General features: G+C 42.4%; 1 protein-coding gene and 1 non-coding gene across 5 annotated transcripts; both read left to right on the forward strand.

The window, feature by feature from the left end:
* Nucleotides 1–21: 21 nt before the first annotated feature.
* On the forward strand, nucleotides 22–14,160 carry NDUFB3 (NADH:ubiquinone oxidoreductase subunit B3). Of its 4 annotated transcripts, none has more exons than XM_019021610.3 (3): nucleotides 22–312; nucleotides 7,484–7,625; nucleotides 13,864–14,160. In XM_019021610.3, the coding sequence occupies exons 2-3, from the start codon at nucleotides 7,486–7,488 to the stop codon at nucleotides 14,018–14,020; spliced, it is 297 nt and encodes a 98-aa protein (XP_018877155.1). In that variant the 5' UTR covers nucleotides 22–312; nucleotides 7,484–7,485; the 3' UTR covers nucleotides 14,021–14,160. The 4 variants fall into 4 exon arrangements, with proteins under 4 accessions (XP_018877155.1, XP_055234984.1, XP_055234983.1 ...); XM_055379009.2 differs by having other exon boundaries at nucleotides 27–279; XM_055379008.2 differs by lacking the exon at nucleotides 22–312 and adding an exon at nucleotides 1,204–1,406.
* On the forward strand, nucleotides 8,445–8,547 carry LOC115933836 (U6 spliceosomal RNA). The gene has a single exon (XR_004069684.1). It is a non-coding gene; the product is annotated as a U6 spliceosomal RNA (small nuclear RNA).
* Nucleotides 14,161–24,012: the final 9,852 nt, after the last annotated feature.

A 24,012-nucleotide genomic window follows, 5' to 3' on the forward strand; every position in this document is an offset into this window, starting at 1 on the left:
CGGCAGCCCCGCCCTGTGTGCGGTGTCTAAGGATTCCGTCCTCAAGCAAGGAACATATTATCTTCCCCGCCCTTCTCTTTTCTACAGTATCTGTTACCTCAGTCAGATTGAGGATGCACATATATTGGGAAAATAATCGACTTCCAGCGTCCCTCATGTAGTCTCTACCTGATTCAGGAATCTCTAACCCAGTATCGGAACGTTAAGCGGCTTCTCCGCTTTCCTGCCGTGAGAAACTCGAGGTGACAACCTCCGTTTCCGGTTGGCTCCGGTTGCACAGTTGAGTGTCCTGAGAGGTCAGATTGCTGTCAGGTAAAGTAGGGAGTTGGTGGGAGGCCCGTTGATTAGGATTAAGAGCTAGACTCTATTCTGGGGAGTGCAGAAAAGGAGAGACTAAATGGAGAAAGATGGGAGGCTGGGAGGGAGATCAAAGAACTAGCAGGCGAGAACTAATGAAGTCCTAGTTTAGAGTTGGGGTAGGAAGAGGTGGTTGGAGGATTCAGTGATCATTACTGTAGTTGTTAAATCCAGGTGCTTTTTCCCGCTTCTGCCACACGCAAAATTGTCTTTGTTTGCCTTTGGATCGCAAAGGCAGAAGAACAGTATCACTAAAAGTAATAACAGTTCATTTGTTTTTTATGTCCTAATATTCATATAATCACAGTTTTTAATACGAGGAAGTTAAGATATATACTTGATAGTCTTCGGTAAACTAAAATTGCATGTAGTGGAAGTAGCATTATCTTCTTATTTCTTTCTTAGGGAAAGGATACCAGCACATTTTCTTAGAGCCAGCTTCCTTTAGTGGAGGTTGATCTTCATCAGACTTTTAGATTCACTTCAGACATAGATAGCTTTTAAAATTTTTGGTTGCATGTTTTTTCTTTATTTAACTAATTTCCTTACTGTTATTATTTGAGCTGCTCTGAAACGGAAATAACCACCATTTTTCAGTCCTCAGCACAATTTAAGTCAATTTTTCTATTTTTATTTTTTATTGTCAAGTATATATACAGAAGGGTGTATAAAACATACATTTTAAAAAATTACAACTAACAGAAGCAGACACTCCTGTATCCACCTCTTAGATTAGAAAATAAAGCATTGCCAATAACTTAGAACATGCAGTCTTAACAGGGGTGATTTTACATTTCAAGGGGTTGAAAATTGGTGGGGCCGGGGTCGGAATCTTAGTTACTACAATGATTTGTGTCCCTCCAAAGGGCCACAGTATATAAACAGTTATACAGTATATATGTAGTGTTAAATTTTCATGGCGGGGGGCGTGATTAGGAATAAAATGTCTAGAAAGGTTCCTTACAGGGACAATAGTTAAAAATTGGTTGAAAAACACTGCCTTAGAATCTCCCAGTATGTTTCTGTGATTCCATCTCCTCCACCAAGAGGTAACCATTATCCTGACTTGTGCTAAGCATTCACTTGTTTTACTTTAATTTTTCCGTCTATGATGAATTCCTAAAAAATGAATTGTTAGGCATTTCAATCTATATAAATGGGTTCAGAGTGCATGTGTATTTTTTTCTGACTCACCCCTTGCTCATTATCCATATTTGTGGAGATTCAATCACACTTTTGCATGTAGTTTTTTGTTGTATAATATTCTACAGTGTGACTATACCATAATCCCTTATATTTTTTTTTTTTTTTTTTTTTTTTTTTTGAGACGGAGTCTTGCTTTGTCGCCCAGGCTATTGTTATTGGACATTTGGGTTGTTTACAGTTGGGAGATAGAATAAACAATGTGGCTATAAAGATTCTTTTAAAAACATATTTCTTAGGCTGGGCACGGTGGCTCACGCCTGTAATCCCAACACTTTGGGTGGCCGAGGCAGGTGGATAATGAGATCCGGAGATCGAGACCATTCTGACCAACATGGTGAAACCCAGTCTCTACTAAAAGTACAAAAAATTAGCCGGGTGTGGTGGTGCACGCCTGTAATCCCAGCTACTCGGAAGGCTGAGGCAGGAGAATCACTAGAACCTGGGAGGCGGAGGTTGCAGTGAGCCGAGATTGTACCACCCACTGCACTCCAGCCTGGCGACAGAGTGAGACTCCATCTCAAAAAAAAAGATTTGTTTTTTTTTGTTTGTTTTTTTTAGAGACCAGAGCCTTGATGTCTCTAAGAAAATATTTTAAATATATTTTTTATATTCCATAAATATAAACCTTTGATCTGTGATTATGTTTATAAGATTTACAGTTGATAAAGTAGATTCATATATCCAAATTGTTCCAAAGACACTTTTATTTATTTATTTTATTTGTATATTTTTTGAGACAGAGTCTCGCTCTGTCGCCCAGGCTGGAGTGCAGTGGCGCGATCTCGGCTCAGTGCAACCTTCACCTCCCAGGTTCAAGTGATTCTTCTGTCTCACCCTCCCTAATAGCTGGAACTACAGGCATGCGCTACCATGCCCAGCTAATTTTTTTATTTTTAGTAGAGACGGGATTTTGCCATGTTGGTTAGGCTTTTCTTGAACTCCTGACCTCAGGTGTTCCACCTGCCTCAGCCTCCCAAAGTGCTGGGATTACAGGCGTGAGCCACCACCGCTCCTGGCCTCCAAAGACACATTAATATTTTCTAATAACGATTTGATCATCTGTTTTGAGATTAAGTTAATTAAAATTAAATTAAAATTCCCAGTTCCCAACTGCACCAGCCACATTTCAAGTGCTAGTGGCTACCATATTGGACAGTGTCTATCTAGAATATATGTACTAGGAGTGGAATTGATGGCCATAAGGTATTCATATGTTCAGCTTTTTTTTTTTTTTTTTTTTTTTTTTTGAGATAGAATCTCACTCTGTCACCCAGGCTGGAGTGCAGTGGCACAATCTTGGCTCACTGCAACCTCCACCTCCTGGGTTCAAGTGATTCTCCTTCCTCAGCCTCCTGAGTAGCTGGGACTACAGGTGTGTGCTACCACACCTGGCTAATTTTTGTATTTTTAGTAGAGACAGGGTTTCCCCATGTTGGCCAGGCTGGTCTCAACTCCCGGCCTCGAGTGATCCACCTGCCTTGGCCTCCCAAATTGCTGGGATTACAGGCGTGTGCCACTGCGCCCAGCCATGTTCAGCCTTTCTAGGTCTTGCCAGTTTTTCAGAATGGTTGTGCTTAGTTACATTCTCACCACCTAAGTATGAAAGTAGAAGGCACATCACAATGTGTTTTCCTCAGCTCTCACGATCTTGCAAGGTAGGTTTTATCCTCATGTTATATGAAGAAACTGAAGTTCAGGGAAATTAAGTGATTTGCCTTGGATTTTACTTTTACTAGTGCAAAGTAGGAGAATTTCAAGCTCTTACTTTACAGGTCACGATATCATTGTTTGATTTATGGCTATTTGGAAATAGAAATAAGTTTAAAAAGAAAAATGGGCCAGGCGCCATGGCTCACGCCTGTAGTCCCATTATTTTAGGAGGCCAAGGAGGGAGGAATGCTTGAGGCCAGGAGTTCAACAGCAGCCTGGGCAACATAGGAAGATCCTGTCTGAAAGAAAAAGAAAAAAGAAAATGAAAGGTTTCGTAGAGAAAGTGTTTTCAACTTTCTGCTCTTTTTGAAAAGTCATTTAAATGTTATATTTAGCCGGGCACCGTGGCTCATGCCTGTAATCCCAGCACTTTGGGAGACCCAGGTGGGCAGATCACAAGGTCAGGAGATCGAGACCATCCTAGCTAACACGGTGAAACCCCGTCTCTACTAAAAAATACAAAAAATTAGCCAGGCGTGGTAGGGGGTGCCTGTAGTCCCAGCTACTCGGGAGGCTGAGGCAGGAGAATTGCTTGAACCTGGGAGGCACAGGTTGCAGTGAGCCAAGATCGCGCCACTGCACTACAGCCTGGGCGACAGAGCAAGACTCTGTCTCAAAAAAAAAAAAAAAAAAAAAAGTTATATTTAGTAAATTCCTATGAAAAGGATACTTCTGAAATAATTAGGTAGAAGAGAAAATACATTGAATGTATTTAAATAAACTTTTATAGGAGAAATGAGGGTATGTACACTTTCATGTTTTCTTTCAAAGATTTATCTTTCAAATTTCTTGTTTAAGCACAGTAGTATTGTAATTTTGAAATAGTCTTCATACCATGGTAATGTTTCAAGTTTTATTTTCAAAAACTATTCTATCAAAATTCTTGACCTTTTGTTTTATACTCTGTTCCAAATACACTGATACTCAGGTTGATATTCTAGAATTGACATTTGCCAAAATAAGGGTTTGTCTTGTTTTAAGTGTTTTTAAAATGAAGCCTTATTTAAAAAAGATTTTTTGAAAACATGGTATGCAGAAGCCAAGACATTATCATTCTAAATAAACACTTGTAATGGTCTTCGTTTGTAATAAATGTATTCAGTCTCAAAAGTCAGTCTGAAGTCTGACACCATAATTTTTTTCCTTCATTTTATTGAATCTACCAAGTAATAATGGGTTAAATGTTTCATTCAGAGTTGTGTTGTAGTTTTAACTTGTGTTTGAGAGTATCGGTTTTCATTTTCATTTTCATTTAAATGTGAAAATCCTCCTGGGTGTGGCTGTAATCCCACCGTAATCCCAGCATTTTGGGAGGCCTATGCCAGAGGATCAAGGATCACTTGAGGCCAGGAGTTTGAGACCAGCCTGCACAACATAGGGAGGGTCCATCGCTATAAAACATTTAAAAACTAGCCAGGCGTTGTGCACGCTCCAGTCCTAGCTACTCAGGAGGCTGAGGCAGGACAATCACTTGAGCCCAGGAGTTTGAGGCTGCAGTGAGCTATGATCCAGAGCAAGACCCTCTATCTTTAAAAAAATATATATATATGTATAATTAAATGTGAAAATCATCAACATAATGTTTTTTAGTATCTTAACATGTTTACAAATAATAAGTATTGGTTTTTCACAGTTAGTATGTACAATTTTTTTCTCATATCTTGGAACTACTTATTTTTTGAGAGAGTCTCTGTCGCCCAGGCTGGAGTGCAGTGGCACCATCTTGGCTCACTATAACCTCTGCCTTCTGGGTTCAAGCGATTCTCATCCCTCAGCCTCCCAATAATGTGTCTTTAATATACACTTTTTAATAATTACCTCTCTCTTCTGAGATGCAATGTAAGAGTTCCTACCAGGCCAGGCACAGTGGCTCACGCCTGTAATCCCAGCACTTTGGTAGGCGGAGGCGGGCAGATCACCTGAGGTCAGGAGTTCGAGACCAGCCTGACCAACATGGGGAAACTCCATCTCTACTAAAAATACAAAATTACCCGGGCATGGTGGCGCATGCCTGTAATCCCAGCCACTCAGGAGGCTGAGGCAGGAGAATCGCTTGAACCCAGGAGGCGGAGGTTGCAGTGAGCCGAGATAGCACACCATTGCACTCCAGCCTGGGCAAAAAGCAAAACTCCATCTCAAAAAAAAAAGAAAAGAAAAGAAATCCTACCTTATTGGGCCTGTTCATAGTTATAAATATGGACATAATGGTAATATTTACTTGATTTTACTTCTGGAAAAGCAGTGATTATAGAATTGCTACTGCTTGCCAAGTAATTAGAAAAATAAAAATTAAAAAAAAATAAAAGGATTGCTACTGCCAACCTTACACAAATTATAGTATAGTGTTATTAAGCCATACCCCTTAATTTGAATTAGCAATTTAAATGAGGACTGAGCTGGTTTATTTTTATATTATATATTAAAATAACACTAGTAAAACCAAAGTATTTATATAACCATTGAGGACATGTTTTATTTAAGGAAGCAAATTTATTGATTAAAAAGGAGTCCTAAGGTATCTGTTGGCCCAGTTCAGGGATCGGCAAACTGCAGCCTGTGGACCAAATCCAGCCCAGTGCCTGTTTTTGTAAGGTCCATGAGCTAAGAATGGTCTTTACAAATGAACATTTGTAATCACTTTGATGCTAAGGATCACTAACTTTGAGCTCCAGTTAAGCAAAATGTTAACCCCTAAAAGGGGAGTTCCATTTTTTTCGTCATTAGACCTGTATTACAAAAAAAATTGTAGTCAGTTACTTACTACATTTTGAATTTTATCAATAAGGTATTTGCAGAAGTGTGTTTTCTCTTCCTATAAATGTACCTACATAATTGCCTCAATTTTACCTCTTTTACCCACAAAGCCTAAAATATTTACGATCTGCCTCTTTAAAGAAACCTTTCATGTAATCATATGTATTTAAAAGCATTGCATTTTAAAAGAATCATCTAAAGAAAATTTTTAAAACAGGATGTATAACCTTTTTGTTATACATATTTATGCATTATGAAAGGATTCAAAAGGAAAACAATATTGCTTAGAAGTTAGGAGCAGGGGGCCGGGCGCGGTGGCTCACACCTGTAATCCCAGCACTTTGGGAGGCCGAGGTGGGTGGATCACGAGGTCAGGAGATTGAAACCATCCTGGCTAACATGGTGAAACCCCGTCTCCACTAAAATTACAAAAAATTAGCCGGGCGTGGTGGCGGGCACCTGTAGTCCCAGCTACTCGCCAGGCTGAGGCAGGAGAATGGCGTGAACCCGGGAGGCGGAGCTTGCAGTGAGCCAAGATTGCACCACTGCACTCCAGCCTGAGCGACAGAGCGAGACTCCGTCTCAAAAAATAATAAGAAGAAGAAGCTCACGCCTGTAATCCCAGCAGTTTGGGAGGCCGAGGCGGGCGGATCACGAGGTCAGGAGATTGAGACCATCCTGGCTAACACAGTGAAACCCCGTCTCTACTAAAAAATACAAAAAATTAGCCGGGCGTGGTGGCGGGCGCCTGTAGTCCCAGCTACGCGGGAGGCTGAGGCAGGAGAATGGCGTGAACCCGGGAGGCGGAGCTTACAGTGAGCCGAGATCGCACCACTGCACTCCAGCCTGGGCGACAGAGCGAGACTCCGTCTCAAAAAAAAAAAAAAAAGAAGAAGAAGTTAGGAGCAGGGTTCTAAAACCAAACTGCAAGGTTCTAATCCCAGCTGTACCATTACTATTTTTGTTACCTTTGGAAAGTTACTTAATTGCTTGGAGTCTCATTGTCCTCATCTGTAAAATGGGGATACTCATTATTTAAGTTCAAAGAGTTGTTTTAGAGGTAATGGAGTTAATACACATAAAGCATTTTAGCATATGTTTACTATTTATAAAGAGTTGTTTTAGAGGTATTGGAGTTAATACACATAAAGCATTTTAGCAAATGTTTACTATTATTATAATGAAGAAAAGAACCAGATAGTAAGTGGTTATCTCTGAGTGGTGAGATTGCCAATTATTTTTCTTTTTTATATTTTGTGTATGTGTTATTTCCTAACTGTGAACGCGGTTGTAGAATAAGACACTTTTATAAAATCCTTTAACTGGAATTTTCAAGTATTTATATTGGCTTTTTTTTTAATATTAAATGCTTTACCTTAAAACATAAACAATAAATTTGGGTATTTGATATCTACAATTTGCATATTTCTCACTTGTGTTAATCTTTTCCTTATAGACATGGCCCATGAACATGGACATGAGCATGGACATCATAAAATGGAACTTCCAGATTATAGACAATGGAAGATAGAAGGGACACCATTAGAAACTATCCAGAAGAAGCTGGCTGCAAAAGGGCTAAGGGATCCATGGGGCCGGTAAGATGAATTAAGTAATTTAGATAGAATGTATCCTAGAGAATCAAGTATCTATGTTGCTTTTCAATGTATTCTCCTTAGAGAATCATGAAAAATGGCTTTTTACTTTAAAGGGTTTTTTTTGGTTTTTGTTTTGTTTTTGAGACGGTGTCTTGCTGTGTTGCCAGGCTGGAGTGCAGTGGCGCGATCTCAGCTCACTGTAGCCTCCGCCACCCGGGTTCAAGTGATTCTCTTGCCTCAGCCTCCCAAGCAGCTGGGATTACAGGCACGCGCCACCATGCCCAGCTACTTTTTGTGTTTTTAGTAGAGACGGGGTTTCACCATGTTGGCCAAGATAGTCTCGATCTCCTGACCTCGTGATCCACCTGCCTCAGCCTCCCGAAGTGCTGGGAGTACAGGCGGGAGCCACCGCGCCTGGCTACTTTAAAAGTTTTTGGTTTGTTTTGAGACAGGGTCTCACTCTGTCACCCAGACTGGAGTGCAGTGGTGCGCTCACAGCAACCTCCATCTCCCAGGCTTAAGCGATCCTCCCACTCCAGCCTCCCTAGTAGCTGAGACTACAGGCATGGGCCACCATGCCCAGCTAATTTTTATATTGTTAGCAGAGACAAGGTTTCGCCATGTTGCCCGGGCTAGTCTCAAACTCCTGAGGTGAAGCAATCTGCCCACCTTGGCCTCCCAAAGTGTTAAAATTACAGGCATGAGCCGCTACACCTAGCCACATTAAAATTTTAAAATCGACTTTATTGAGATATCGTTTATATATAGTAAAATTCACCTGTTTTGAGTGTAAGTCCTTTATCAGATAAAAGTTTTGTGGTGCTTGCTTCAGAAGCATATATACTAAAATTGTAATACAGAGAAGTTAGTATGGCCCTGTGCAAGGATTTAAAACAATTTTTTTTAAGGTTTGCAAATGTTTTTTCTCACAGTGTGGCTTATCTTTTTATTTTCTGAATAATGTCTTTCAGAGAGTTTTAAATTTTGATGAATTCACAATTTAGCAATTTTTAAATTTTACAATGTATCCTTTTTGCACCCTAAGATTATCTTCTATGCTTTCTTCTAGAAGCTTTTGTAGTTCTTCTTACATTCTGTGATCTGTTTTGAGTTCATTTTTGTGTCATATGAAGGATGAAGATTAGTATTTTTACATATGTGCATCCAGTTGCTCCAGCACCATTTATTAAAAAATTATTGTACCTCTGTTGAATTACCTTAATAATGTTGTCAAAAATCCATTGAGTGATTTTTGACACTCAATGTGGGTGGTGGCTTGCACCTGTAATTCCAGCACATTGGGAGGCCAAGGCAGGCGGATCGCTTGAGCCCAGGATTTTGAAACCAGCCTAGGCAGTACAGGGAGACTTTGTCTCTACAAAAAAATTTTAAGAATTGCCAGATGTGATGACACACACATGTAGCCCCAGCTACTCAGGAGGCTGAGGTGGGCAGATCACTTGAGCCCAGGATGTCCAGGCGGCAGTGAGCCAAGATCTGGCCACTGCACTCCAGCCTGGGCAACAGAGAGAGACCTTGCCTCAAGAAAAAAAAATCAATTGACTGTATCTATGGGATCTATGTCTGGACTCTACTCTGTTACCCTCATTAATATGTCCACCCTTATGCCAATACCACAGTGTCTTTAAATTACATAGCATAAGATCTCCAACTTTTTTTTTTTTTTTTTTTGAGACGGAGTCTCGCTCTGTCACCCAGGCTAGGGTGCGGTGGCTCAATCTGGCTCGCTGCCAGCTCCACCTCCCGGGTTCATGCCATTCTCCTGCCTCAGCCTCCTGAATAGCTGGGACTACAGGTGCCTGCCACCATGCCCTGCTAATTTTTTGTATTTTTAGTAGAGACGGGGTTTCACCGTGTTAGCCAGGATGGTCTGGATCTCCCGACCTCATGATCCACCCGCCTCAGCCTCCCAAAGTGCTGGGATTACAGGCATGAGCCACCGTGCCCGGCCAAGATCTCCAACCTGTAAAAAATTGTTTTAGCTATTCTAGGTCCTTTGCATTTACATATAAACTTTGGAATGAACCTGACAATTTCTATTAAAATCTCTGCTTGGATTTTAATTGGGATCACATTGAATCTATTTCACATAGATTCACAATGGGAATCTATTTCACATCCACATTGAATCAGATTCCCATCAATTTAGGGGCCAGGCATGGTGGCTCACACCTGTAATTCCAGCACTTTGGGAGGCCGAGGTGGGTGGATCACTTAAAGTCAGGTGTTCGAGACCAGCCTGGGCAACATGGGAAACCCTGTCTCTACTAAAAATACAAAAATTAGCCAGGTGTGGTAGTGGGTACCTGTAATCCCAGCTACTCAGGAGGCTGAGACAGGAGAATCACTTGAACCTGCGAGGCGGAGGTTGCAATGAACCAAGATCGTGCCACTGCACTCCAGCCTGGGCAACAGAGTAAGCTTCCATCTTAAAGAAAACAAAAAATTTAGGGATAAGTGATGTCTTAACAATATTAAGTCTTCTAGTCAATGGGCAATTTAGGTCTTGTTCATTTTATTAGCAGTATTTTATTGCTTTATGTACAGGTCTTGCACATATTTTATTAAATTTATACTGAATTAATTATTTATTTTATTTATTTTTTTTTTTTCTGGGAGACAGAGTCTCACTGTGTCACCCAGGCTGGAGTGCAGTGGCACGATCTTGGCTTACTGCAACCTCTGCCTCCTGGGTTTAAGCAATTCTCCTGCCTCAGCCTCCTGAGTAGCTGGGATTACGGACGTGCACCACCATGCCCAGCTAATTTTTTTTTTTTTTTTTTGAAATGGAGTCTCGCTCTGTCACACAGGCTGGAGTGCAGTGGCACGATCTCCGCTCACTGCAAGCTCCGCCTCCTGGGTTCACACCATTCTCCTACCTCAGCCTCCCGAGTAGCTGGGACTACAGGCGCCCACCACTATGCCCGGCTAATTTTTTGTATTTTTTAGTAGAGATGGGGTTTCATTGTGTTAGCCAGAATGGTCTCGATATCCTGACCTCATGATCCGCCCACCTCAGCTTCCCAAAGTGCTGGGATTACAGGCATGAGCCACCGCGCCAGGCCTAATTTTTGTATTTTTTTGGTAGAGATGGGGTTTCACCATGTTGGCCAGGCTGGTCTTGAACTCCTGACCTCAAGTGATCCGCTCGCCTCAGCCCCCCAAAGTGCTAGGATTACAGGTGTGAGCCATCAGGCCTGGCATTGTTTGTTTGTTTGTTTGTTTGTTTTAGGAGATGGAGTCTCCGTCGCCCAGGATGGAGTGCAATGATGCCGTTTTGGCTCATTGCAGCCTCTCCCTCGTGGGCTGAAATCATCCTCCCACCTCAGCCTCCCGAGTAGCTGGGACTACAGGTGCATGCCACCACGCCCAGCTAATTTTTGTATTTTTTGTTGAGACGAGGTTTTCCTGTGTTGCCCAGGCTGGTCTCAAAATCCTGAGCTCATGTGATTTGACCACCTCAGCCTCTCAGAGTGCTGGAATTACAGATCTGAGCTACAGCACCCAGCTTGAATTATTTTAATTTTTGATGCTATTGTAAATAGTATTTTAAAATCTCAACTTCCAGTTGTTCATTGCTAATACTTGTAAACACAGTTGACTTTTATATGTTGATTTTATATCTCGTTACCTTGCTATATTCACTTTTTAGTTCAAGTAGATTTTTTTTACAGATTTCTTAGAATGTTCTTCATAAACAATCATTCTGTCTACAAATACATTGTTACTTCTTCTTTTTCAATCTGTAAACTTTTTCTTTCTTTTTCTTGCATTTTTGTACTGGCTAACACCACTACTATAATGTTGAATGAAAGTGGTGGACGTCCTTGCCTTATTCCCAACTGGGAGAAAACATTTGGTGGGTCACCACTTAGTATGATGTTTCTTACAGTGATCTCCTAGGTGCCTTTTATCAAGATGAGGAATTTCTCTCTATTTCTAGATTACTAAGTGTTTCATTGTTTATTATTTCTTTTTTTTTTTTTTTTGAGACAGAGTTTTGCTCTTGTTGCCCAGGCTGGAGTGCAATGGCGAGATCTTGGCTCACCGCAACCTCTGCCTACCAGGTTCAAGCGATTCTCCTGCCTCTGCCTCCTGAGTAGCTGGGATTACAGGCATGTGCCACCACACCCGGCTAATTTTGTTTTTTCAGTAGAGACTAAAACGTTGGCCAGGCTGGTCTCAAGCTCCCGACCTCAGGTGATCCACATGCCTCGACCTCCCAAAGTGCTGGGATTACAGGCCTGAGCCACCGTGCCCATCCTGTTATTACCGTTAATGGATATTGGATTTTGTTAAATGCTTTTTCTGCATCTATTGAGATGTTCATAGTTTTTCCTTTTTATTCTGTTAATATGGCGAATTACTTCTATTAATTTTCAAATATAAACAAATCTTGCATTCCTGGAGTGACCCCTATTTCATTATGATGTATTACCATTTTTATATGCTGTCGGATTCAATTTTCTAAAATTTTGTTAAGAATATTTGCGCCAGGTGTGGTGGCTAATGCCTGTAATCCCAGCACTTTGGGAAGCCAAGGAAGGCAGATCTCTTGAGGCTGGAAGTTTGAGACCAGCCTGGCCAACATGGCAAAACCCTGTCTCTACTAAAATTACAAAAATTGGCCGGGCGCAGTGGCTCATGCCTGTAATCCCAGCACTTTGGGAGGCCAAGGCGGGCAGATCATGAGGTCAGGAGTTCGAGACCAGCCTGGCCAATATGGTGAAACCCTGTCTCTACTAAAAAAAAAAAAAAAAAAATACGGCCGGGTGGAGTGGCTCATGCCTGTAATCCTAGCACTTTGGGAGGCCGAGGTGGGCAAATCACAAGGTCAGGAGTTCGAGACCAGTGTGGCCAACATAGTGAAACCCCGTCTCTACTAAAAATACAAAAAATTAGCTGGATGTGGTGGTGTGCGCCTATAATCCCAGCTACTGGGGAGGCTGAGGCAGGAGAATCCCGTGAACCCAGGAAGTGAAGGTTTCAGTTAGCCGAGATCGTACCATCGCACTCCAGCCCAGGCGACAGTGCGGGGGCGACAGTGCGAGACTCCATCTCAAAAACAAAAAAATACAAAAATTAGTCAGACATGGTGGCGGGCACCTATAATCCCAGCTACTCAGGAGGCTGAGGCGGAGAATTGCTTGAACCTGGGAGGCAGAGGTTGCAGTAAGCTGAGATCACGCCACTGCACTCCAGCCTGGGCAACAGATTGAGACTCTGTCATAAATAAATAAACAAACAAACAAACAAAAATTAGCGGGCATGGTGGTGCGTGCCTGTAATCCCAGCTACTTGGGAGGCTGAGGTGGGAGAATCACTTGAATCCAGAAGGTGGAGGTTGCAGTGAGCTGAGATTGTGCCAGTGCTCTCTAGCCTCAGTGACAGAGCAAGACTCCATCCGCCCCCCCCCCAAAAAAAAGAATATTTGCATCTATGTTCATGAGGGATATTATTCTGTAGCTGCTTTTCTTCTAACATCTTTGTCTGGTTTTGGTATCCCAATTAGATTTAATTAGCTCTCGTATTTCCTAAGTCATATTTCTAGAGTTAAATAGTTTTTGTTTTTCATAACATGATTTTTTCATTGGCTTGTCCTTATCAGACCAGAGCAGGGTATCAATCTTCCAAAATTCAGGCTGCTATGGTAGGGAGAAGCGGAGATCCTTTTGAATAGTAACAATAATGTCAACTGTTACATACTCCATACTCCTCTGCCAAAATATATCATGCATGAGCCTGTTTAGTCTTTATGATATTATAAAGTCAATAATAATCATCATTGAATAGAACAGGAAGCAGACCATGACAGGCTAAGCATCTTGCCCAGCCTACAAGATTGTGAATCTAATATAAGTGACATACCAAAGATTAATACCAAGTCTCTAACTTCATCTTTCCGTGATGTTGTAATGACTAGTGTGGGCAGAGCCCATCTGACCTGTGACAGATAAGCTGACGTGAGTCTTGCATTTGAGGGTTCTGTAAAATCCTGAGGCATATGACTATTAAATGTGAAACCATCAAGTGTTTATTCTTCTATTTTATATGTGCATATACTTAATTATCCTATGCCACAGAAAGATTCCTATTGCGATTCACTTAAATGATCTTCTGTAGGGTAGCATTTAAGTCAATTAGAAAGATGAAAATTAAATGTCTTCAACGTATATACACACAAGTTGTGTATGATTATAATTTTTTTTTTTTCTAGCAATGAAGCTTGGAGATACATGGGTGGCTTTGCAAAGAGTGTTTCCTTTTCTGATGTATTCTTTAAAGGATTCAAATGGGGATTTGCTGCATTTGTGGTAGCTGTAGGAGCTGAATATTACCTGGAGTCCCTGAATAAAGATAAGAAGCATCACTGAAGATAATACCTGGAAGTATCATAGTGGTTTCTTAACTCTCCAAAATAAGATTTCTTCTCTGTAGCCTACTTGTCTGGTTTGTCCCTTACAGAATATTAGTAAGATTTAATCAATTAAAATAAAATGTATATATATGCCAATCTGCTTTTGTCATTCTTAAAAAAAAAAAAAATGTCTCAAGCCGTATCAGATTTGGTTTAGAATACATAGGGGGTTGGAGAACAGCAGTAGTGCATTCTGCATATAGCAGGCAGGCATCATATATTTGGCTGAGCAAATGGGCACGTTCTAAGAAGTTTTTTTTAATCTTTTTCTTTTTTTTTTTTAACTAGTCCTGACCTAGCTGGCACTAACAAGTATTTAAATGGGAGTTGGCCTTGCTGTTTTTTTTTGAGATGGAGTCTCGCTCTGTCACCCAGGCTGGAGTACAGTGGCGTGATCTCGGCTCACTGCAAGCTCTGCCTCCCGGGTTCACACCATTCTTCTGCCTCAGCCTCCCAAGTAGCTGGGACTACAGGCGCCCGCCACCATGCCCAGCTAATTTTGTTTTTGTATTTTCAGTAGAGACAGGGTTTCACCGTGTTAGTCAGGATGGTCTTGATCTCCTGACCTTGTGATCCACCCGCCTCAGCCTCCCAAAGTGCTGGGATTACAGGCGTGAGCCACCGCGCCTGGCTGGCCTTGCTGCTTTTATCATCCTCTTCAGATGGTTTAGAGGAACCCAGATTCTACTGCCCTTTTCTGGCTGACACATCCATGTATCATGTTCATTTTTCTTAATTGTGGTATTTTGTGGTATTTTCTACTCTTGCTTAGTCCTCTTAGTCCTTAGTCCTCATTGTTCTTATGTCATGAAAAACCTTACATTTTTTTCTTCTTTTGTTTTTTGAGATAGGGTTTTGCTCTGTCACCCAGACTGGAGTGCAGTGGGAGAGTGATCTTGGCTCACTGCAGCCTCAGCCTCCCTGGGCTCAAGGGATCCTTCCACCACACCAGGCTATCTTTTTGTATTTTTAGTAGAGATGGGGTTTCGCCTTGTTGCCCAAGCTGGTCTCAAACTCCTGGGCTCAAATGATCTACTTGCCTCAGCCTCCCAAAGTGCTGGGATTACAGGCATGACCCACTGCGCCTGACCTTTTTCTGTATTTCTAACAATAATCTAGACATTCTCCATGCCTGTAATCCCAACACTTTGGGAGGCTGAGATGGGCAGATCACTTGAGCTCAGGAGTTGCAGACCAGCCTGGCCAACATGGTGAAACGCCAACTCTACTAAAAAAACAAAAATTAGCCAGACATGGTGGTGGGTACCTGTAATCCCAAGTACTTGGGAGGCTGAGGCAGGAGAATCACTTGATCCCAGTAGGCAGAGGTTCCAGTGAGCCAAGATCACGCTACTGCACTCCAGCCTGGGTGACAGAGCATGACTCTGTCTCCGAAAAAACAAACAAAAAAAATAGATGTAACACTTATTGAGGAGGGGTGATAATTTTGTTTAAATAATGAAACAGAGAAAATCCCAATGTGAATTTTTTTCTTTTCTTTCTTTTTTTTTTTTTGGTTTGAGAATGAGTCTTTCTCCCAGCCTAGAGGGGTGGGCAGTGGCACAATCTCAGCTCACTGCAACCTCTAACTCCTGGGTTCAAGCGATTCTCCTGCCTCAGCCTGCCAGGTAGCTGGGATTTCAGGCACCCACCACCACGCCCAGCAAATTTTTGTATTTTTAGTAGAAACAGGTTTTGTCATGTTGGCCAGGCTAGTCTTGAACTCCCGATCTCATGTGATCCACCTGCCTTGGCCTCCCAAAGTGCTGGGATTACAGGTGTGAGCCACCGCACCCAAGGTGACTTTTTCTTCGTAAATTTCTGTTTTTAAATGTAAAGCAATGCTAAAGTGAGATGAATTTCTAATAAACTGATAGTGGTAAATAGAATATGGTAATATGAAACATAAAAAAGACTCCATGCAAAAAAAGGAAAGCGTTTATTTTTTAATTTAGATGAAAATTTAATACATACTTTCTTCTCTGTGTTTTGTTTGTTTGTTGAGATAGGGTCTCTGTTGCCCAGGATGGAGTGCAGTAGCCCGATCGCAGCTCACCGCAACCTCCGTCTCCCAGGATCAAGCAATCTTCCCACCTCGGCCTCTCAAGTAGCTGGGACTACAGGCGAGTGCCACCACAGCCAGCTAATTTTTTGTGTTTTTGGTAAAGACTGGATTTCACCATGTTGCCCAGGCTGTCTCAAACTCCTGAGCTCAAGTGATCCACCTGTCTCAGTCTCTCAAAGTGCTGGGATTACAGGTGTGAGCCACCACGCCCCGCCTGTCTTGTTTTTGTTTTTGGAATTTACAGTCTCTATCTTCCAGCAGGATACCAGAAGCAAAAGGAAAGAGTTTAAAAGGAAAAAGATCAATGGGACAAATAGAAATAGCAAGATGATAGATTTAACTTAACTATATTGATAATTATATTAAATGTAAATTGCCTAAAGTTTAAACTCTGAAACATTTCTTTTTTTTTTTTTTGAGACGGAGTCTTGCTCTGTCGCCTAGGCTGGAGTGCAGTGGTTAGATCTCAGCTCGCTGCAACCTCCACCTCCCGAGTTCAAGCAATTCTTCTGTTTCAGCCTCCTGAGTAGCTGTGATTACAGGCACTCGCCACCTGCCCAGCTAATTTTTATATTTTTAGTAGAGACGGGGTTTCACCATGTTGGCCAGGCTGGTCTCAAACTCCTGACCTCAGATGATCCACCCACCTCGGCCTCCCAAAGTGCTGGATTACAGGCGTGAGCCACCGCACCCAGCCCACTCTAAAACATTTCAATTAAAAGAGATGGCCGGGCACAGTGGCTCAGGCCTGTAATCCCAGCCCTTTGGGAGGCCCAGGTGGGCGGATTACTTGAGCTCAGGAATTCAAAACCAGACCGGACAACATGGCAAAAACCCGTCTCTACAAACAATACAAAAATTATACGAGTGTGGTGGTGCACACCTGTGGTCCCAGCTACTTGAGAGGCTGAGGTGGCAGGATGGCATGAGTCCAGGAGGCAGAGGTTGCAGTGATCCAAGATAATGCCACTGCACTACAGCCTGGGAGATAGCCTAACCCTGTCTCATCAATGAATGAATGAATGACAGAAATAATCAACTTCGGCAAAAAACAAGACCCATCTATAAACTGCCCATATGAAAACCCCAGTGAAAAGAATGTTGAAATACATTAATATCAAAGTAGATTTTAGAATGAAGACCATTACTTGTGAGAGAGACATTTCATAATAATGAAGGGGTCAGTTCATTAAGAGGATCTAAGAAATCTTAAGTGTTTATGCACAGAGCTTCAAAATATGTAAAGCAAAAACAGAGAAAACTTAGAGACCAAACAAAATTATGATATGTTTGGAGATTTCAACACTTCTTTCTCAGTAACTGATAGAAAATTAAAAATAGGGAAGGTGTGGTGGCCCACATCTATAATCTCAGCACTTTGGGAGGCGGAGGTAAGAGGATCTCTTAAGATCAGGAATTCAAGACCAGCCCAGGCAACAGGACGAGACTCTGTCTCTAAAAACAAAAAAAGTTAAAAAAAATTAGCCAGGCGTGATGGCGTGCACCTGTAGTCCCAGCTACTCAGGAAGCTGAGGCAGGAGGATTGCTTGGGCCCCGGAGGTCGAGGCTAGAGTGACCTGTGATCATGCCACTGCACTCCATCCAACCTGGGCAACAGAGTGAGGGCCTGTCTCAAAAACAATAATTTAAAAAAATTTAAAAATTTTGAATCACTCACTTTCTAACAAAACCCAGGGAATGTACAAGACTATCTCTTGGGGTAAAAGGAGAAAGTATTTAAACCTCTGTTTTTATTTCCATGTTTAATGAAAATGAATTGGTGGCCGGGCACGGTGGCTCACGCCTGTAATCCCAGCACTTTGGGAGGCTGAGGCAGGCAGATCACAAGGTCAGGAGATCAAGACCATCCTGGCCAACATGATGAAACCCCGTCTCTACCAAAAATAAAAATTAAAAAAAAATTAGCTGGGCGTGGTGGTTCGTGCCTATAGTCCCAGATACTCGGGAGGCTGAGCCAGGAGAATCGCTTGAACCCAGGAGGTGGAGGTTGCAGTGAGCCGAGATTGCACCACTGCACTCCAGCCTGGTGATAAAGCGAGCCTCCGTCTCAAAAAAAAAAAAAAAAAAAAATGAATTAAATGTTGTTAACGTTTAATAGATTCACAGTGAAGTTTGCTCTCACATGGCAAATACCAAAGCAGTCACACAGAATTAGTGGTAAGTTATCCTGAAGTGAAAGTAAGAGTTCTACCCTCCAAAGGAGAGAACAAAAGGAGTTTTCAGCAGATTGCTATAGACTATACTTTATATGTCCTCAGTTTTGGAATTTATTATCTACTAATTATTGTTTTCTTGTTTTTCATTTTTTGTGGTTTCTCGGTTGTTTTTTTTTTTTTTTTTTAGATGGAGTCTTGCTCTGTCACCCAGGCTGGAGGGCAGTGGCGCGATCTCGGCTCACTGCAACCTCTGCCTCCCGGGTTCAAGAGATTCTCCTGCCTCAGCCTCCTGAGTAGCTGGGATTACAGGCACAAGCCACCATGCCCAGCTAATTTTTTGTATTTCTACCATGTTGTGTTTCACCATGTTGGCCAGGCTGGTCTCGAACTCCTGTCCTCAAATGTTCCACCCGCCTCAGCTTCCCCAAGTGCTGGGATTACAGGCATGAGACACTGCACCCCACTTTTTTGTGGGTTTTTTTGAGATGGGATCTCACTGTGTTACCCAGGCTGGGTGCAGTGGTGCAAGCACAGCTCACTGCAGCCTGGACCTCCTGGGATCAAGTGATCCTCTTGCAGCCTCATAAGTAGCTGGGACTGCAGGCACATACCACCACACCCGGCTAATTTTTTTATTTTTGTAGAGAGAGGGAGCTCACCATGTTGCCCAAGTTGGTCTCAAACTCCTGGGCTCAAGGAATCCTCCCACCTTGACCTCCCACAGTACTGAGATTAGAGGTGTGAACCTCTGCACCCAGCCTTGTCTACTAGTTTTAACTAAACCTTCATGAAGTAGATAAGTGGCTTAAAAAGGTTTTTTTACAAAGAAACTGCTGATTGAAGCTAATACTAATAACCCAACAACAAGCAAACAAGAATAAAATAGAAGAGCTATGAACTCTGTCAGCAACATTATCAGTAAATAGGATGATCTAATCACGAGACGAGTCAACCAAAAAAAAAAAGAAGATTGAAATAAGGACCTGAAGCCCAGGCACAGTGGCTCATGCCTGTAATCCTAGCACTTTGGGAGGCCGAGGTGGGCGGATTGCCTCAGCTCAGGAGTTCGAGACCAGCCTGGGCAACATGGTGAAACCCCGTTTCTACTAAAATGCAAAACAAATCAGCCAGGCATGGTGGAGTGCGCCTGTAGTCCCAGCTACTCGGGAGGCTGAGGCAGGAGAATTGCTTGAATCTGGGAGGCGGAGGTTGCAGTGAGCCGAGATCGCACCACTGCACTCCAACCTGGATGACAGAGGGAGACTCCGTCTCTAAAAAATAAAAAAAATAAAAATAAAAAAAAGGACCTGGACCCACTATCAGAACAATGAAACTTGTCCTAACAGTGTACTGATCTGTTAACTAATGATAGTGTGTAGTCATCATGATTAGTAAGACATTTAAAAATGTTTAATCTTTGTCTTACCTTTCATTTCCATATTTGTGTACTTTTGTGTATTTTCTTTTTTGTTGTTGTTGTTGTTTTTTGAGTCAGAGTCTTGCTCTGTTGCCCAGGCTGGAGTGCAATGGCGCGATCTTGGCTCACTGCAACCTCTGCCTCTCGTGTTCAAGCAATTCTCCTGCCTCAGCCTCCCAAGTAGCTGGGATTACAGGCATGTACCACCATGTCTAGCTAATTTTTTGTATTTTTTTTTAGTAGAGATGGGTGGGGTCTTGCTATGTTGCCCAGGCTGGTCTCAAACTCCTGACCTCAAGCAGTCCTCCTGCCTCGGCCTCCCAAATGCTGGGATTACGGGCATGAGCCACCGTGCCCAGCCTATTTGTGTATTTTCAATTTACATATATGATAACATTCACATGTAACAAAATGTTACATCACAGGTTGGGATTTACTGTAATTTTTACTCACAATATTCAGTTATTTAAAAATAGCAGCTGGGGCCAGGCACAGTGGCTCACACCTGTAATCCCAGCACTTTGGGAGGCCGAAGAAGGTGGATCACCTGAGGTCAGGAGTTCGAGACCAGCCTGGCCAACGTGGTAAAACCCCATCTCTACTAAAAATACAAAAATCAGCTGGGTGTGGTGGCACGTGCCTTTAGTCCCAGCTACTTGGGAGGCTGAGGCAGGAGAATCACTTGAACACGAGAGGCAGAGGTTGCAGTGAGCTGAGATCCCTCCACTGCACTCCAGCCTAGGCGACAGAGCCAGACTCAGTCTCAAAAAAAAAAAAAAAATAGCCAGCCATGGGGGCTCACAAGTATCATCTTACCACTTTGGGAGGCTGAGGTGGAAGGATTGCTTGAGCCCAGGAGACTAGCCTGGACAATGAAGTGAGACCCCCGTCTCCACAGACATTTTTAAAAATCAGACGGGCATGGTGGTATGAACCTGTAGTCCCAGCTACTCAGGAGGCTGAGGCAGGAAGATCACTTAAGCCCGAAGGGAAGGTTACCTGGGCGACAGTGAGATTCTGTCTCTAAATTTAAAAATTTTAAAATAGCATTTGAGGCCTTCATCAGATTTTTAGAGTATTTTAAATGTATAGTTTATTAAGTACAACCCAGGTAGTTTATTTTTAAAAAATTAAATGTGGCCAGGCGCAATGACTTATGCGGGTAATCTCAGCACTCCAAGAGGCCAAGGTGGGTGGATCACTTGAGCCCAAGAGTTCAAGACCAGCCTGGGCAACATAGAGAGACTCTGTCTCTACAAAAAATAGAAAAAATTAGCCACTGTGGTGGCACATTCCTGTAGTTGCAGCTATTTGAGAGGCTGAGGTGGGAGGATTGTTTGAGCCCAAGAGGTGGAGGCCGCAGTGAGCTGAGATTACGCCACTGCACTCCAGCCTGGATGACAGAGAAGACCCCGTCTCAGAAAAAAATAAAAAATAAAATAAATGTTACTTCATGATGGCCTCTCAGTTGGCAACATGAGTTTCAAAATTTTATATAATCCTCACTCACCCTCCAAATCTCTAGAGTTGCAAAGTACTCCAATTCAAATATCTATGAGAGGCCATGCGTGGTGGCTCATGCCTGTCATCCCAGCACCTTCGGAGGCCAAGGCAGGCGGATGACCTGAGGTCAGGAGTTCAAGACCAGCTTGGCCAACATGGTGAAACCCTGTCTCTGCAAAAACACAAAAATTAGCCAGGCATGATGGCGGGTGCCTGTAATCCTAGCTACTCAGGAGGCTGAGGCAGAGAATCGCTTGAACCCAGGAGGCAGAGGTTGCAGTGAGCCGAGATCATGCCATTGCACTCCAGCCCGGGCGACAGAGCAAGACTCCGTCACAAACAAACAAACAAACAAGCAAAAAATAGCTATGAAAGTGGAATCCCTCAAGTCCTGGTTTACCTCAATACCAATTTGAGGAGAAAAAGCAAATTTTTTGCTTTTGTTTTTGTTTTGCATTGACTTGCCTTTGATTCTGTCAGAAAGGATTTATGGAAAAGAGGAATCTTATTTTAATCTTATATACTATGTTATATATGTATTTTTTAATTTATATATAGTATTACATTGTTGTAAGTTTACATTTATAATAAACTATCCAAAATGCTAACTAATTTAAAGATTAAATTATTAGTCCCATATACTCTATTAGACTGAATTACTTTTGATACATATAAACAATTTAAAACTGCTTTAGAAGTCAAAAAGAAAAGGACAAAATTCCCTTGTCTCAAGGTCTGTATATTTTTCTGTTTAATATCACCTGCAACAAAATGAAGTAACTCTTTTGAAATATGGCCCCAAATTACAAAACTAACTGGAAAGAATTTTGGTTTGGTTGTTGCTAAACACTTGTGTTTCTGAGAATGCATTACAAAATATGAACATTGCAAAATAAGAACATGCATACTCATAATGGAAATCAGAAGATTTTGTGCAATTTGAAAAATTCACATATTTTGTGGTTTTTTGTTTGTTTGTTTGTTTTTTCCAGATGGAGTTTCGCTCTTTGTTGCCCAGGCTGGAGCGCAGTGGCGCATCTCGGCTCACTGCAACTCCGCCTTCCAGGTTCAAGCGATTCTCCTGCCTCAGCCTCCCGAGTAGCTGGGACTACAGGCGCCCGCCACCACGCCCGGCTAATTTTTGTATTTTTAGTAGAGACCAAGAGGCTGAGGCAAGAGAATCACTTGAACCTGGGAGACGGAGGTTACAGTGAGCCGAGATGGCGCCATTGCACTCCAGCCTGGGCAACAAAAGCGAAACTCCGTCTCAAAAAAAAAAAAGAAAAGAAAAAAATATTTAGTACTCCCTGCACACGTTCTACCCACTCTCATTTTAATTAATTCCCAAGCTGAATTTGGAAAAACAGCATTTAACATACATTTTCCTGCTGATTTGGTAACTAATCAAATATCGTTCTAAATTTACTTTCATATTTTAAATACATTGGTCAGGCATTTTACCTTATTATAGAAAACGAAGAGTTTTTAAAAAATATATATTTGCATTGGCCGGGCGCAGTGGCTCACACCTGTAATCCCAGCACTTTGGGAGGCCAAGGCGGGCGGGTCACGAGGTCAGGAGATCAAGACCATCCTGGCTAACACGGTGAAACCCCGTCTCTACTAAACATACAAAAAATTAGCCGGGCCTGGTGGCGGGCACCTGTAGTCCCAGCTACTCGGGAGGCTGAGGCAGGAGAATGGCGTGAACCCGGGAGGCAGAGCTTGCAGTGAGCCGAGATCGCGCCACTGCAGTCCAGCCTGGGCGACAGAGCGAGACTCCACCTCAAAAAAAAAAAAAAAAAAGAACAAGATCTTGTCTTTTGTGGGAACATGGATGGAGCTGGAGCCTATTTATCCTTAGCAAACTAACAGAGGAACAGAAAACCAAAAGCCACATTTTCTCCCTTATAAGTGGGGGTGAAATGATGAAAACTCACAAACATAAAGAAGGGAATAACAGACACTGGGATCTACTTGAAGGTGGAGGATGGGAGGAGGGAGAGGATCAGAAAAAATAACTATTGGGTACTAAGCTTAACACACCTGGGTGGCTGATGAAATGTATGACAAATCCTCAAGACATGAGTTTACCTATATAACAAACCTTCACATGTACCGCCGAGCCTAAAATAAAAGTTTAAAAAAAAAAAGAATTGTAAAAAATGAAACTGGCTGGGTGTGGTGGATCATGTCTGTAATCCCAGCACTTTGGGAGGTCGAGGTGGGCAGATCACCTGAGGTCAGGAGTTCAAGATGAGCCTGGCCAACATGGTGAAACCCCGTCTCTACTAAAAATACAAAAAAATTGGCTGGGCGTGGTGGTGGGCGCCTGTATAATCCCAGCAAGTCAGGAGGCCAAGGCAGGAGAATCACTTGAACCCAAGAGGTGGAAGTTGCAGTGAGCTGAGATCACACCACTGCACTCCAGCCTGGGCAACAAGGTCCAGACTCTGTCTCAAAAAAAAAAAAAAAAAAAGAAACCAAATTGTCATTAAACTTCAAAAATTGCACAGAACTTTGTACTCTCCTAATAAAACATACCTTGTTTTACCTCGTAACTCGCATTTTTTTTTTTTTTTTGACAGAGTTTTGCCCTGTCGCCCAGGCTGGAGTGCAATGGTGTGATCTCTGCTCACTGCAACCTCCACCTCCTGGGTTCAAACGATTCTCGTGCCTCAGCCTCCTGAGTTGCTGAGATTACAGGCACACGCCATCACGCCTGGCTAATTTTTATATTTTTAGTAGGGACAGGGTTTCACTATGTTGCCCAGGCTGGTCTTGAA

Source organism: Gorilla gorilla, chromosome 11 (assembly GCF_029281585.2).
Source record: "Gorilla gorilla gorilla isolate KB3781 chromosome 11, NHGRI_mGorGor1-v2.1_pri, whole genome shotgun sequence".
NCBI classification, from domain to species: domain Eukaryota; kingdom Metazoa; phylum Chordata; class Mammalia; order Primates; family Hominidae; genus Gorilla; species Gorilla gorilla.

Coding starts and splice junctions, on each gene's coding strand:
- NDUFB3 (XM_019021610.3), top strand. CDS start 7,486: ATGGCCCATGAACATGGACATGAGCATGGACATCATAAAATGGAACTT. Junction 7,626..13,863: donor CTAAGGGATCCATGGGGCCG/GTAAGATGAATT, acceptor TTTTTTTTCTAG/CAATGAAGCTTGGAGATACA.